General features: G+C 45.1%; 1 protein-coding gene and 1 long non-coding RNA gene across 2 annotated transcripts; one reads left to right on the forward strand and one right to left on the reverse strand.

Annotated features, from left to right (window-relative positions):
* Positions 1-1795: 1795 nt before the first annotated feature.
* LOC105457469 lies at positions 1796-14767 on the reverse strand. The gene is made up of 3 exons (XR_975403.1): positions 14425-14767; positions 12870-12993; positions 1796-2097 (listed from the first exon to the last, which is right to left on the reverse strand). It is a non-coding gene; the product is annotated as an uncharacterized LOC105457469 (long non-coding RNA).
* Positions 4089-5761, forward strand: LOC105457468 (putative glycine-rich cell wall structural protein 1). The gene is made up of 2 exons (XM_011702148.1): positions 4089-4137; positions 5225-5761. The coding sequence occupies exons 1-2, from the start codon at positions 4120-4122 to the stop codon at positions 5759-5761; spliced, it is 555 nt and encodes a 184-aa protein (XP_011700450.1). The 5' UTR covers positions 4089-4119.
* Positions 14768-14774: the final 7 nt, after the last annotated feature.

Consider the following 14774-nt stretch of genomic DNA (forward strand, 5'->3'; position numbering starts at 1 on the left):
TGTTGCTACGAGTTGTTTACACCACGTCTTTGAACGTGCGAGTGGCGTCCATGTTAAAAATATCTCTCCAGCGTACGAGGACCGAATGAAGACCCCGGCGACCGGGTCAGCGATTGCATCTGCCTCGCGATTTTTGCGTAATCGAGTATAATGCTGCTGACGCAACGGAGGCACAACTGTCCATTAAAAAAAGTCCCGCGTACGTGCGCCAAAATCGCGTACCTCCAAGTGTACATACATACCATCGTAGCGGGCGTACGGCAAGGACACGTGAAAGTAATCGTCGATCTTCGCCAGCGCGGGACCAAACTGAGCGGCGCGAACAAGACGCGGGATAAGAAAAGAGAAAACAAAAAGGAAAGGATCAAAGGAGGATCAGGCGAATCGGATCGAAGCAGAGGAGCGAGGAGGAAAGCGAGTAAAGGAGGCAGGAGGTGGAAACGGCGGACCAGATACACAGGGTTGTATACGCGCGAAGAAGTGGGTCGAGAGTTCACAGGCCGGATAATTAAATTCCTCGCCGAAGAAAGCGTTTTCCCTCTCGTTTAGCGAGTACCATCACCCAACCCCCGCCTGCCGGCCCCCTCCCCCCCTCTTACTACCCTCCCCGAGGCGAGGAATGGGAGCCGGACGCATTGGCCGACACGCTATGTTGCTAGACCGACCGTAATGGACTTCCTCCTCCATTAGGCGCCTGCACAAGTCTCCCACCGTCGCGTGAATACTCAACAGACCGGGTACCCTCTTAATTACGCTTTGGACGTCGATTAGCCGGCGAGCCGCGATCACAATGGTTTTGAGACCTGTAGGGCGAATTTCACCACCGTCCGTCGGAGCGACCGTCACTTCGTTACGCGTCGCTCTACACAATTTTAAGCCTGGATCCCGCTAATGCGGAAGATAGGCACGTCAATTAATTCTAGCCGTGTGTTCCCTATGTTCTCCGCGCGTTAATTTCAAAATGTAATTCGCCATAGCCGGCGAACGATCAAAAGGCATCCTGACGTTATGTGAAATCATTATCGTTTAAAATCCCCGCCGCGGGGAGGATATCGGCGCAAGAACGTACCTTTCCTTTGACCGGGCAAGTGCAGTTAATGCACCGGGAATATACTTTAATTTTATGCTACAACGCGCTGCCGCGCGCGCGCGCTGATGCACATAAGACGCGCGGTGGATCGATGATTACGTCGATCCGCGTACGCACGGAAGCTTCATCGCGCGGATGATACAATGATGGCGAACCGCGCGCGCGCGCGTACTTTTCTTCCTGATGCCTGAGACTCTCTTTCTGCGACCGGGAGCTCGATGGCTCTACCGGATGATTGTGCAGTCCGGTCGTATTCTTACAAATAACCACAAATTACTTCTTCCCATTCGGCATCTCGTAACTTTTCTTTTACGTATTGTCATCCGCGTGGAATGTACTATTGTAAAATATCACGGCGTGCTTGTCTCAATTGATTTCTTTCTTTCATTACCGTACTAATTGCCTGTATGTTGAAAACTAGCGTGCAGTGTTATGACGGACATAAGTGAGATGTTATATGAGACACAAAGCACACACACGTCGCAGCGTCAGAGGATGTCTAATTTGCATATCAAATCCACGTGCGTGCCAAAATTAATCAACCGAAAACATTTCTCGACGAGCAAACCGGTCTAGTCATTCATTAACTAAACCGACACGGACTAGTTATCCTTGCCCAAAACATTCTCCAAACTAGGACGTATTAATGTTCTCTGTTGCAATGTCAATAAAGTACGTTGACTATGGCAATGACCAAGTTAAAGTCACGCAAAGGGGAGCAGATATGTCGACGGGCGAAACGCGGTGATGTGAGAAATCTAATGTGACCTCGATCACAACTCTGTTTCTATTTTAAGTGAGATACACAGGTAGATTTTCATGAAACTTACCCAACGCTCCGCGAAGCTCCTCTGCTCGAAGATGTACTAAAATAAAAGCGGGGGGGAGGTCAATGGATCTTCCTTTCCTCTGGTAGATGCGTCATTAGCTGGATCGAGAGTGACGTGATTGTTGCAGCGTGACCTCAAGCACTCTCGGAATTGCCGCTAACTTTCTTCCAGCGTGACCTATGCAGAATAATCTTTTGGTTATTATCAATCGTCTAAACAGTTTTGTTCTGCGAATAATCGGTATTAAAAAACTGACAGATTGAAAATTGCACGGATTATAACATTTTAATTCCTTGTAATTTAACGGAAATTTTATGTATTTATTCAGAACAACGATATTTTTATAATTTACGTATTTATCAGCGAAATATTAATTTAGCGAATATATTAATACCATTAAAACTAAAATAATACTATATTTACATTTAATCATAAATGTATAAAAAATTCAGATACAATACTTTTCGCTGATTCTAATAAATAAAATTAATTAATTAAGCAAAATGAAATCACGAATCGTTCATTTTTTTACGTACTGGTGCAAGAACAAGCTGTAAATGCAAAAAAAGAAATACTTTTACGACGTAAAACGATTAACGGAAATGTTCAATGGAGGAAATGGTTCGGTGCACATCCGGTGCTATGCATCGCGCAAACAAAGAAAACCTGTTACGTAATGTTTTAAGTTCAGCTCCCGTTACGCAATGTTCTCTCGCAGCTTCGTCGAATAAATAATATTTATGAACTAGAAGCTTATTAGCATACGCGGCCATAAAGTCGCAGAAACTGCTAATTGACGCGTAAATAACTTTGCCCATGTTTAGAACTGTCTTTTGTTTCATTGTATTTTCACGTCAATTAATTTGGATTGGTACTTTTACGTGAAGGATTTATTTATAATTAAAGAGATATTTTTAAGAAAGTGGGAAGAGAATTTATCTTGCGTGACGTAACGCATGAATTCTGAACCATTTCACGCCGGTGTTTTTCTTAATTAATTCTTTTATGATTCGCTGGAAATGTTTGGCATGCGTGGTGGTTGTATATCGTTACAAATACCGCGAATGAATACAACTGCGAGGTTTAATGCATGGCGAGGCTAATGAATAACGTGGCGACGCGCCAAGAGCTCAATTGCGTCATTGAATATCTACCCCTATCTAACTTTCGAATACGTGACGACATCAATTTGGTTGTATTATCTAACAATGGAAGAACATATTCACTGGCAATGATGACGTGTCAAGGTAAAATCTTAAATAGAACGTCTCTTGCAACGAAAATTTTATTCCTATCGCGCAAAATTAATGTAGCAGAATGGCGCACGTACAGCATTTTATTATGGCGCACACATGTCGCAACGCAATGCTGCAATAAGCAATGTTTACCTAATCTTATTCCATTTTACATTCCAAGAAAAATTTGGAGACAAGAATGTATTTCCATCTCGCTTTTATCATGCTTTTTATGATTTATATTTAATTTATGAAAAAAGCGATGTATGAAAGAATTTACAAAAAATCATTACAATAATCTCTCTTAATCCTCGATTGAAAGATAAAGCTCAATAAACAAGAAATATTTTTCAAATACAAGTAAGCGATTCTAATACAATTACATATCCGTGCGGAATAAACAAATGAACAATTGTCAGAAAAATTCCCAGAATAAAAATTAATTTCTCTGGCGCAACTTACGAATGTAAGATATATTCGTATCGCTTTCTGTTCGCCGTAACCGCCCATATATTGTCACGATCATTAAAAAAAAAAAGGAAATATAAAAGATACATGCATATCGATCTCCGGCCGAAGATAGCCGAAGCAAAATTCTTGACGGGATCGCCGTTACGACAAAGCACTCGACTAAAGGAGTCTAGGTCTAGGACGCAAGTAGGGACTCGGGAGGCCAAGAGTTTCGCAAGAGTAAGACCGTCCGAAATCTCGAGTATATCGGCGATCCTGCGGCGAGGAGGACAGGTGGATGTTCGGGGTCTACGGAGAGTAAAAGAGAGAAGCAGACGAGGTCGGGAGGAGAGGGAGAGAATCGTCTCACAACTGAATTACTCTCACTCGAGAGGCCCCCGTCTCTTCTTCGTGGGGGCCGCACGTATGTCCCCCTGCTTCTCCCGGGGGTATAAATGACTCCGGTCTACCTTCCACGGAGTCACAGAACTGAGGCGGCATCGCAGAAGCCGACATGAATCCTCTGATCGCGGTAAGCACGCCTTTTTGTTCTCATTACTTTTACGTTAAGAAGCGATACTTGTGCGAGGTGAAGAGGGAAGAGGGCTGCTCGAAAAAGGAAAAAAGAAAGCGAGTATAGGGAAATGTGGTGCACGGGTGTATGCGTGCGCACGCGGGAGAAATCGCGAGCGGAAGAGTGTAGGGAGAGGGACACAAGTGATCGAAATCCTGGTCGGTAGAAAAAAATAGTGCTTTTTCTGAATTTTTGCGTTCTCTTCCATTGCTCCATTACTGCCTCTAATTTCGCGTGACGCGAATTTTCACATCAATCGACGACAGGCGATTGAAATCCGGTAGTGCTTTCCCTTTTCATTCACGTTTCTTTGGATTTCGTTCACATTTGTCAAAGGAATCGCTAGCCGCTGACTTTTCACAATTATTCCAGTTAAATTTGTTCGAAAAATTAGATTTAATAAATAAAATCTTGAAAAATTTGAAGTTGAATAAATAATCTCTAATGCGTAAGTTTTTGTCGAAATATTTAACTCTTAAACGTATATATTTTTATACTGTTCAACTCTTTAAATTTTCTGGAGTGGCTTTTCACTCTTTTGGAGTAAAATTCACTCCAGAAAATTTAGAGAGTATACTTTATTTTTTCTTTTAATTACGCGACATATGATAATCATGTAATATTGGATGTATGTTTTTATAAATAAAAAATCTAATCTCAAAGCTCTTTATCTTTAAAATCTCAAAAATATGCAATTGTAAGTCGTAAACGTAAATGAGAGAGAGTATTACATAAATAAGATCTACATCGTCAGAAAAAAAATTAAATATAACTTAAAAACCTTCTTATGATAAACATTCTAAAAATCCAGCTTTTTAAACCTTTAAATTGACTTTTAAACCTGGATACCCTGACAAATGTGTGAGGTCACTCTGTATTATTTTGAATATAACAATTTGGAATATGCAATGCATTTGCTATGCATCAGCGAATATGTGCATCAGCATGTGCGTGTGTGTAATATAATTTGATTGTGTAGCTACAGCCACATCAAAAGATTAAAAGTCCATCGTCGTACTTAATACATTTCTTTTCTGTGTTACAGTGTATGATTGTCGGTCTGGCAGGGTTCGCCCTGGCGGAGCCGCCTGTGTCCGGCGGCTACAGTTACAGCAGACCTAGCGGTGGCGGCATCTCCTTCGGTGGCGGTGGCGGCGGCATCTCCTTTGGCGGCGGCGGCGGTGGCGGCTACACCCAGGTGTCCACCGGCTTCCAGACCAACGAGGGCGCTTCCGTGGACAGCGCGCTCCTCGAGCAGATCCGTCAGATCCTCCTGAAGGAGGAGCTGCAGTCCCAAGGGTCCGGTGGTGGATTCGGCGGCGGAGGCGGTGGATATTCCGCTCCTAGCTCCAGCTACGGAGCCCCGTCGTCGCAATACGGCGCCCCGTCGCCGCAGTATGGCGTGCCTAGCTATCAGACCCGCGTCGTAGGCATCGACCTCGAAGGCATCAGGCAGGCCATTCAAGTGGCCCAATTCAACCAGGTCAGCCAGGGCGGGGGTGGCGGTGGCTACCCCAGCGGACCCAGCAGCAGTTACGGAGCGCCCAGCCGGCCGTCCAGTGGCTATGGTGCGCCGTTCTAAGGAATCACCTTGGTTTGGATGATGATGATGATGATGATGAAAGAAAGAGAGAATGAGCGAGTGAAAGAGAGAGAGAGAATGGGAGAGATAGAGGGAGTGGATAATGGCACCGGCCGACAACAACGACTACTTTCCGAGACGTAACCGAAACACGCCAACGCACAGAGAGATTTACGGAGAAGATCACGGGATACTTGGAAGATCGCAAGCTGTTTACGTATCGCCGGACCAAGTGACTCGGGCTCGCAACTCGGAAGGTCGTCGATGCCAGGGTCAGACTGTCGCGCGGAATCGCAGATCAACATTCGAAGATCGTTCGAACGGAGCTGGATCGTCGTGTTATCCGCGTTATCCCGGCTCACCTCGCGACTCCAGAGCGCCCTTCGCGTCCTTCGGCCAACCATTGTCAATGGACCAATGATTGGCAAAGTCAGGAGACGGAGAACGAAGGACAAAGACGCGCGAAGCGAGAACCGGGGACCACAACGGGACGGCGCCTGGTCCGTTGGGGAATCAAATAGTCGTCGCTTCAACGGGTCAGGGTCTCCCAGGGATAGCGCCGAGCGCACGCGGACCCAGCATCCTTCCCCCCGGGCCCCTTGACTTGTCGGGAATCCAACGGTCGTCGCTTTGACAAGTCCGGGGGTTCCGGCGGGAGTGAACGTGGCCAGTTTTTCTTCCTTTTTTTTTTAAACTCTCTTTTCCTCCCCCTCATTTCCACGAGGGAGGAACGAGGTCGCTCGAGATGATCTTGGGCGGTCGGCGCGGTGCCGAAGTCTATCGTACCAAAATCGCATCAATCGTCGCCCGGTCGTGTCCGCGCGCGAAAAATCGAGGATCAGTGATAAGGGGAGGGAGGGGGGGCAAGCGTAGTCGTTGACGCAGACACACTTCACACTTCATCCCCGGCGATTGCGCCCGCGCGCGCTCGTCGGGGCACTCATATTACAAATAAGGAGGATGGAGCGGGAGGAGTAGGAGGAGGAGGAGGCCGACAAGCCGAAGACGTGATCGGCGCGGTATCACAGCGCGCCTTGTACATAAAATTCCACCGTCGCTGTACCGCGGCGTCCGCTGTTGTAAGCGCGGCCCGACTCTTTCGTTCGGAGAATCGACTCGACCGAGATCTTCGGCTCGGGGATATCCGAAGCCAGTTTCTGGAACCGCATTTCTTTCTCAACCCTGAAAAGGATGTCGCACGGATCGGATACCAGGAGGATTCATTACGCGCGAGTAATGAAAAGTCGATCTCGCACTGGAATATTCGACCTCTAATCCGTCCGCGGAGAAGGAGGTTTCAGCCTGGTGGAAGAAGCGATCCGGATTACAAAGGCGGACGCCGCCGTGTCCGAGCAACACGTACACACGACGCCACGAAATACACACTATTTTTTATACATAACGCTCTACTCTTTAACCACGCATCTTTTTGTACTTGTATAAAGGCTTTTTTTTGTAGAAAAAAGAATAAAAAAAAGAACGTCGCCACCGTTGAAATCCCGTGTGCTTCTCGTCCTCTGTCGTGCAGCGGATCGCTTCACTTCCGGCGTGTTCGCTGCTCTCTTCTCTGCTCCATTCCTAATCTCACCTCTTCGCCGACGATCGCGATTATCGCGATCCCATCACGGTTCTACGCCCCCCTCGTTCTATGACCCCACAACCGTCGCCCGGAGGCACTCTCGTCCCCCGGGTCGACTCGGTTTTTTTCCGTGTCGCCGTATCTCCCGAAGAGACACATCCGATCATTTCTCTTTCTCTTCGTCGACGTATTTCGAGAGATCGGCGCCTTTCTCCTTTCACTCGCAAGCCCGCGAGCCAGCGGGTATCGGCATTATCTTCGCTTGGAGTAGAGGAGACTTCTCCCATCTGGACATGTAAATTCTCGCCGTGCACGCGAAGAAGAGCCGCCTCGCAAAAGGGCATCGTGTTACGAAAGAGAAAAAGAGAGTGAGAATGAGGGTGGGGAAGACAGAAAAAAAAGAGAAACAGCGAGAGAAGGATCTTGGTCATCGGTAAAGATTCGAAAGTGGCTTTGCTTACGCGCGTCGAGACGACGTGAAATATCCTCGAATTGCCCCATGGGCAAAGGATATCCGGAAGGACAGGAGAGAGAGAGAGAGAGAGAGAGAGAGAGAGAGAGAGATCTCGCTTTTTCTTTTCTTTACGCGTTTGTGGAGTTTCCTGCCATCACACATACACACGATTACGGGACGATTCGCGCGCTTCTCTTCCCGCTCGAGTAATGCCTGAGATTAGCATCTGAGCTCTCCGAGCTCCCCTTCTTGATTACAGCGAGGTGACGTAAGTCGCTTGTAGTATATGAACTTATCTTGTGTACGTTTCGGAGAGATTTCATGCCGGAAAACTATCTCTGTGCTGTACGAGAAGACGCTATACGGTTTGGTATGCGACTGGCTATTTTCTCTGGAATGTTATTATAAGATCGAAAGTTTGTCCTTCGGCAATAAAAAATTGCGCTCTTTAGCGAAAATGGGCACTTCAATTAACGTTACGTTGTCGCAACTTGTATAATAAATCTCCGTTGATTTGGTTAAATGACAATTTTTTTTTAAATTTAATTAATCAAAGGATCGACATTCTTCTCGCTCACGGTACACAGCTGTCTCTCGATCGAGATTACGATCAAGACGAGAAGCTATAAGAAAAAGCTGAGAAAACGGTACGACATGCGTTTTTAGTGGATTAGTTAATCATTCTGAACGAGGAGTATCGTTTATAGTCATCGCTATCTCGAAAACGCTTAATTAACATGTTTTGCAGGTAGCGGTCGCAGACATTTATGGCGACATTCATCAACGGCAATCCCGTGCGTCCCGCGCACGACACGCACAACGACAAATCATTACAATGATTGCGGATTTTCTCCGTGAATAACGAATGAGCAATTTTAAGTCCCGGGGAAGACAATAGATGTGTCGCATCGCAAATTTACGATCGCACGTTCGCCGCAGCCGCGCGCGCGCGCGACTGTCCCGGAAATGTCTGTCGGAAATGATTTGGAAATACTTCGTATGAAAGTCATTTGAAGAATAAGTGGCGCGATACCGCGCAAAACTGCGGGTTACCGAGCTGCGGGCACCGCAAAATTAAAAGTTAATCGCGAGGTCGGTCTCGGATTGAGTCACCGCACCGAAATTTAACTGCATGCATTCGCGCACGTCGCAGATCAGGCGGGCGCATATATATAATAGCGAGAAGTGATACGAAAAATGCAAACAGGCCGGGCTCTCTTTCGGTTCGTCGATACATTAAAGAAATTATATCGTTAATTACCGAGATAAAAAAATGAAAACATGCAAAATTTAAAAGGATGTACACAGACAAGCAGATACGGAGATCTGAAACGTTGCATTTTCTGAGAAGGCAAAAAAAAAATGAATGTTCCTGTTGGCGGAAACATAATTATCGGCGGAATTACTTTCCTTTTTTTTGCAATTTAAGTATTTAACTTACAAATGATTCACGACCACATAGGTTTTCTCCGGATTCCTCGCGTGTACCTCCGCGCGATATTGCGATTGACGGTATTTACGCGACCGCGCGCGCGCACCTAAGAAAAATTTCATAAATTATAGATCCGTTGCGTTACGTAACGGGAAAACGCTGATATTACGTTTAAATGGTACGGGCTTGGAACGAGTTAGGTAAGAGAGTGAATGCCAATAAAGTGAAACATTTATCGTCGATAATGCCGAGAAGCTGTCGAATGACTTTATCGAGTTCATGTAACACGTCGATGAATAAGAAGTTACAGTCAATCCTCTCCCCGTCAGATTGCATAAAGTGTATCTCCGTAAAGCGATTGTCGACAATTGCTCTGCCACGACGTTGCTATTCTCCGCACGATCGACACACGATGTATTATTTCCGCGTTGTCGAGCGTCTTCGCGAAGAAGTGATGACAGGTTGATAAAGGGCGAATGCGAGTTTATAGCGGAACTGGGGAGCAAGAAAGGTAAATACAAGACGGGAAATACATTTAGAATAATTTTCGTGTCAGCAGAAATTTATTTCTAGCGTGTTTTCGTCAAATGTAGAAAACACGTAGAAACTACTTGCCTGCACGTAAATTGAAAGGAGTATACAGTTTAGTTTGAAGGAAAACACTGTGCAGGTATTTTATTATACTTACAATTAGATGCGGTAACATCTGTCCTGTGAAGAACTTACTTCATGTCATTAAGAGGACGCGTAAAAACCGCGGTACAGAGAGTTATAGGAATGAAAAATAGGAAGTATAAAATAATGCAATGTATACATAACTCGGAGGCTCTCTAATTGTCTGCATAATCCAGCGATACTCGGAGAACATGCGGTATGTACCGCGCGTGATGGTTACTGTTTGCGCGATTGTGAAAAACCTAGGCGGGATCGAAATACGCGTGAAACAGCGAGAAGCGGACGATTTTGTAATTCCCGAAGGCGATCTCTCCCCGCGTGCCTCCTGCCGAAGGTAATAACACGACTATTCGCGCGAAGAAGCGAAGCGTCGCGTCGTACATACGAAGCTGTAGTATATAGCGTACAGGCACTTTCGTGCATGGCGAGGCGCGCGGAGACACGGTGATGACTCCACTTACAAAGTGCCTATTAAAAATGGTTCCGTGGGAGACGGAGGAAAGCGTGGTATCGGCCAGGCTATCTGTCCCGAAAGACCTTACGTGTGTTACACGCCTGCGACGTCGTCCACGGCGGGGAAAGTGCCGTGCGCTCGCTCGCGCGCGCGATTTCGCGTCAGGGGGTACCTATACGGTGAGATCGGAGCACAGAGGACGGAGAGGACGGTGAGGCGCAATGCAACGCGTTGTGTGAGAGTCTCTCCGTGGAATTTTGCAAGAGACGCTCCGTCCGCCGACGTGCGAAAGGAGAGAAATATATGGCGCGATGATCTACGCTCCAGTTACACTGTACTGGTACACGATTCACTTCGATCGCGTGTACACAACAGTTACGATATCCTTGGCTGCATCGCCTGCTCCTCGCGCTATATCTCTTTCTTTAAAAGTTGGAGAACAAATCGAGGCGATTTGTAGAAATTAATTGTGCTGTTATCGCAACAACAATCAAAAATGTATTATCATTAAAGTAAGAAAAGTAGACTGGTTTCTATATACTTTCTATTGAATTTATAGCAATGCGCATTCGGGAGAAAATGTAGTCGTTTAAATACAATTCAGTTGGTAGAATAAATTAAATGAGAACTTAACAATGCGGTTAAAGTCACATTAAAACTATCAAAGCGATAAAATTACAAAACTGATTTGTAATTTTATCAAATTTATGACAGTACATTTTTTTAGATTTTTCGTGATTTTTGTTATAATACGTAAATAATTGATTCACTTTATGCGAGAAATTTTTCTTTCGATCTTAATGTAATTTTGATACAAATATATTTCAATGCATCAATATTTAATTAAGAATTATCCAGATGAGCGTGACTTTCCATTTAATAATCCGTTTAGCATAAAAGCAGATAAGGTCTGTTTCCCAAACAATGATAAGATATCTCTTTAGGATCTACATTGTTAGTACTGATAAGGACTCTGGAAAAATGGAACGTACCTGTAATCGTTTGTTCATTTGACATCATCTTCTACAATGAATATACATTATCATTCGAAAATCATCGATTTCATTACGATCGGTTTCATTACAATAACATTATTTTTATTACGATAATATTCAGAAATTATTTCAATTTGACGTTGAAAGAGAAACCTTCAGCCAAGGACTGGAGAGGATCCAAAGTTCTAAAAGCGTCAGTGATCGATAGAAGAGAAAACGAAAGCTCGTAGAAACAGGAAAGCTCGAGTGTTTCGGAACGGATCATTTAAACGTCGCAAGACGACGGCTTCGATCGGCACGCTCACGCGAAGCGGAGCGAGGAGCGTCGGGGGAGGAAGCGCGCGATGTACCAACAGAGTGCCGGCGTTTCCAATTATGGGAAGCAGATTTGTCGAGCCGCGTAAAATATAATGGACCGGACGTATGTATGTACAATGGCTGCCGGTGTCCTCCCCCCGTGCGCACTTTCGCCGCACGGTCCTCGGGTTTCTGCACGGGACTTCTGGCAGGGGCACGCGGAGTAACACGCGCGTATTGCCCAACAATGGCTCACCCTGGCGCACGGCTTGGCGTCGGTCTGAGGAAAGAATCGTGAGGACACCTCCGACGAATTGCTCCCATCCGCTCCTCCCGTTTGTCTTCTTCTTTTTGTTGTTTTTTTTTTTCGCAACTGCGACGCAAGTGCGACGCAGAATTGCGTAGGATTGCGACGTCGTTAGATTGCGCGTTACCTTAATTGGATGCCGTACTTCGCGATAAATCAATCCGGCGATACGACATGTGTTGTTCCCGACGGCAGAGTGATTTCATTTTGCGCGAACTTCCCGCGGCGAGAAGGAGACACAGACAGATGAGATCCTCTCGCGCCGCGGGAATAATATTAAAGAATGATGGTAAAAGCCCATTTAAATCACTTAAGACAATACAAACTTTCTCATTATGTCCGATGATACTTTTTACAACCTAATTATAGAAAGATGTTTAGAGTCGACGAGCCGGTTGAATCCGACGCGTCGTTTCTCCTTTCTTTCTCACCCCGAAAAAGGAACTCTCGTGTTACTTACTCACAGTAGTAAGAGTCGCTATAGTGGAAGCTAATCGGAAACACTGCAGTAGCCGAGCGATCGTTATTATAACTATCGACTCCCAAAATTGTGCTAATCACGCTTACACGCCAATCTCACACGGTACCAATCCTCGCGTTTCCTCCGCGCGACGAAGAGCCGCCGCACCGGACGGATTCTCGAGCGGGGAGGAAGGGGAGGGCTTTCGCAAGTTATTTCTTCTGCCGCGGGTGAACGGAGCCAAGTGAAGAGCACGCGGTGAATCGGCGCTGCGCGCGTGTCCTGAATCGAGCGGACCGGACGATTGCGAACCGTCAGCAAGGAGCGTTGCGATGTACGGTAAAATCGGGCAAGAGAGACGCTCTTGCACAACCGTGATCGACAACGTTGCATCTCGGTAAACGTGCGCGCCGTTGGGGATCGATGTAAAAACGACCGTGCCGTTATAACATTACCTCACGCAGGATCACGCCGGTGCTCCTTACGTCCGTAAATTCTTCGGTCTGAAGTCGATGCTGCGGCAATATCCAGCGGACGTCGGATGACTTTGGCTTACTCAAAATTTCCAGAACAGATAATCTGTAATAATAAATAAATGCAATTTTTAAGAATAAATAAATGCAAACGTAATCTCATTCGATTGATTATTCATTTAAAAAAAAATATATATATATATATATAATTTTCTAAATAGAATTAGAAGATAATGTAAACGAATAACTATATGGGAGAACTAATTCGAATCATATCGCGGCATTGCTGCAATAATGTCATATCTCGAAAATTGACAATTTTCAGTTATTCATCACCAGATAAAAGTACACGCCAAAATCCATCTTTTCCAATGAATAACTCAAAATTGTCATTTTTCGAGATATGACACTACTGCAGCAGTGCCGCGACATATTCGAAATAAAATCAATTGATTACATTATTTCAAAGTCGACGAGACGCATTAACGCCACTATAAGGTTCGAACATAAAAATTATATATATGCATTAATCGCAATCTCACGCAATAAAAATAATTTACCCTCATATATTATATGGGTCGTTAAAAAAGCCTGCGGCTTAAATAAAATTAAATAAAAAAGATATGACTTTCAATTTCTCTCGTCGCGAAAAACCTTAGGTGATAACTCCACGACATGCTTTCGGCGACGACGGAAAAAAAAAGGGTAGAAATAAGGAGGAAATGTTAGTCAGGCGTTGCGCACGATTGTGCGAGCGCCGTTCGCGCAAGTCACGTTTAATAATGCTAACAAGTCTTTAACTTGCTCGCGCGCGCGCGGCGATCGAAGCACACACGGTGTAAATGCAGTCATTGATTGTCCCGGCACCGCGGTGGCTTATCTTCTTTCATCCCGAGAAAGCTGACGAGGAAGGGGAGAAAGTTGGGGAAAAATCATCGAGCTCTTTTCCCGAGCTATATATATATATGTATCCTCGTTCGTAAATCCGCGAAGGAGAGGAAAGCGCTGTGTGCGACCGGCATATATTAGATACACTGCCCGATCCGCGGTCTTCCGCGGCGATTTATTTACGCGCTGGCCGTTGACCAGGCGATTTACGATTCAAATGATCCGGGAAGGAATAATTGAAATGGAAATGAGCGGAAGCTACGACCTGGGAGCTACCTGCAGCTCGCCTCCAGCTGTTCGAGCGCGGTGCGGCGCACATAAACGCGACTGCCTAACTCGCAGAATTATATGCAAGACGTATATCCTTTTAAACCGGTTTGTTTAATCCTTTCGAGCTGCTTGCGCGATTCCGGTTTTGCAGATGCAGGTGACAAAACGGCGGGAAGAATTGACTGAATATATTTTTAGTAGTAAAGAGATTAAAAGGAACTTCTGCGCGATTCGAGCTCGCGTCTCGATTTCCAAAATGAAGACGCTGTTTGGAATGTTGCGTATTTAATATTACTATATGACCAAATATTACATTTAATATTTGGTTTTGTTTATTTTTTTGTTAACAAAAGTTGATAGAGATATCAATACGACTTACTATCAACGTTTTCGATCGCTTTCGATGGCTAGTCGTCGGGAGAACAAGCAAATGTAATTTCTTTTACTCAAGAGGCTCGAATCTCGAATGACGCGACCACACAGTACAACGCTATGTAGCTCCATCTGTGATACAGGATTGCGAATTTTGAAGTGGTTCGCCGACACTACCGGCCTCTCGTGAGTCAGCGAGTAATCGATACCTGAAATCGCATATGCGCAAGTGATAACGACCCGCAGAATTGACCAAGAACATTTCAATCTACAGATATTTCAAAAATAATAATCTATAATGTTACAAGAATAATTGAATTCTTAAGATTTATAAATTTAAATCATTGCATACCTAGA

This window comes from Wasmannia auropunctata, unplaced genomic scaffold, assembly GCF_000956235.1.
Source record: "Wasmannia auropunctata unplaced genomic scaffold, wasmannia.A_1.0 LD335214.1, whole genome shotgun sequence".
In the NCBI taxonomy this organism is placed as follows: Eukaryota; Metazoa; Arthropoda; class Insecta; order Hymenoptera; family Formicidae; genus Wasmannia; species Wasmannia auropunctata.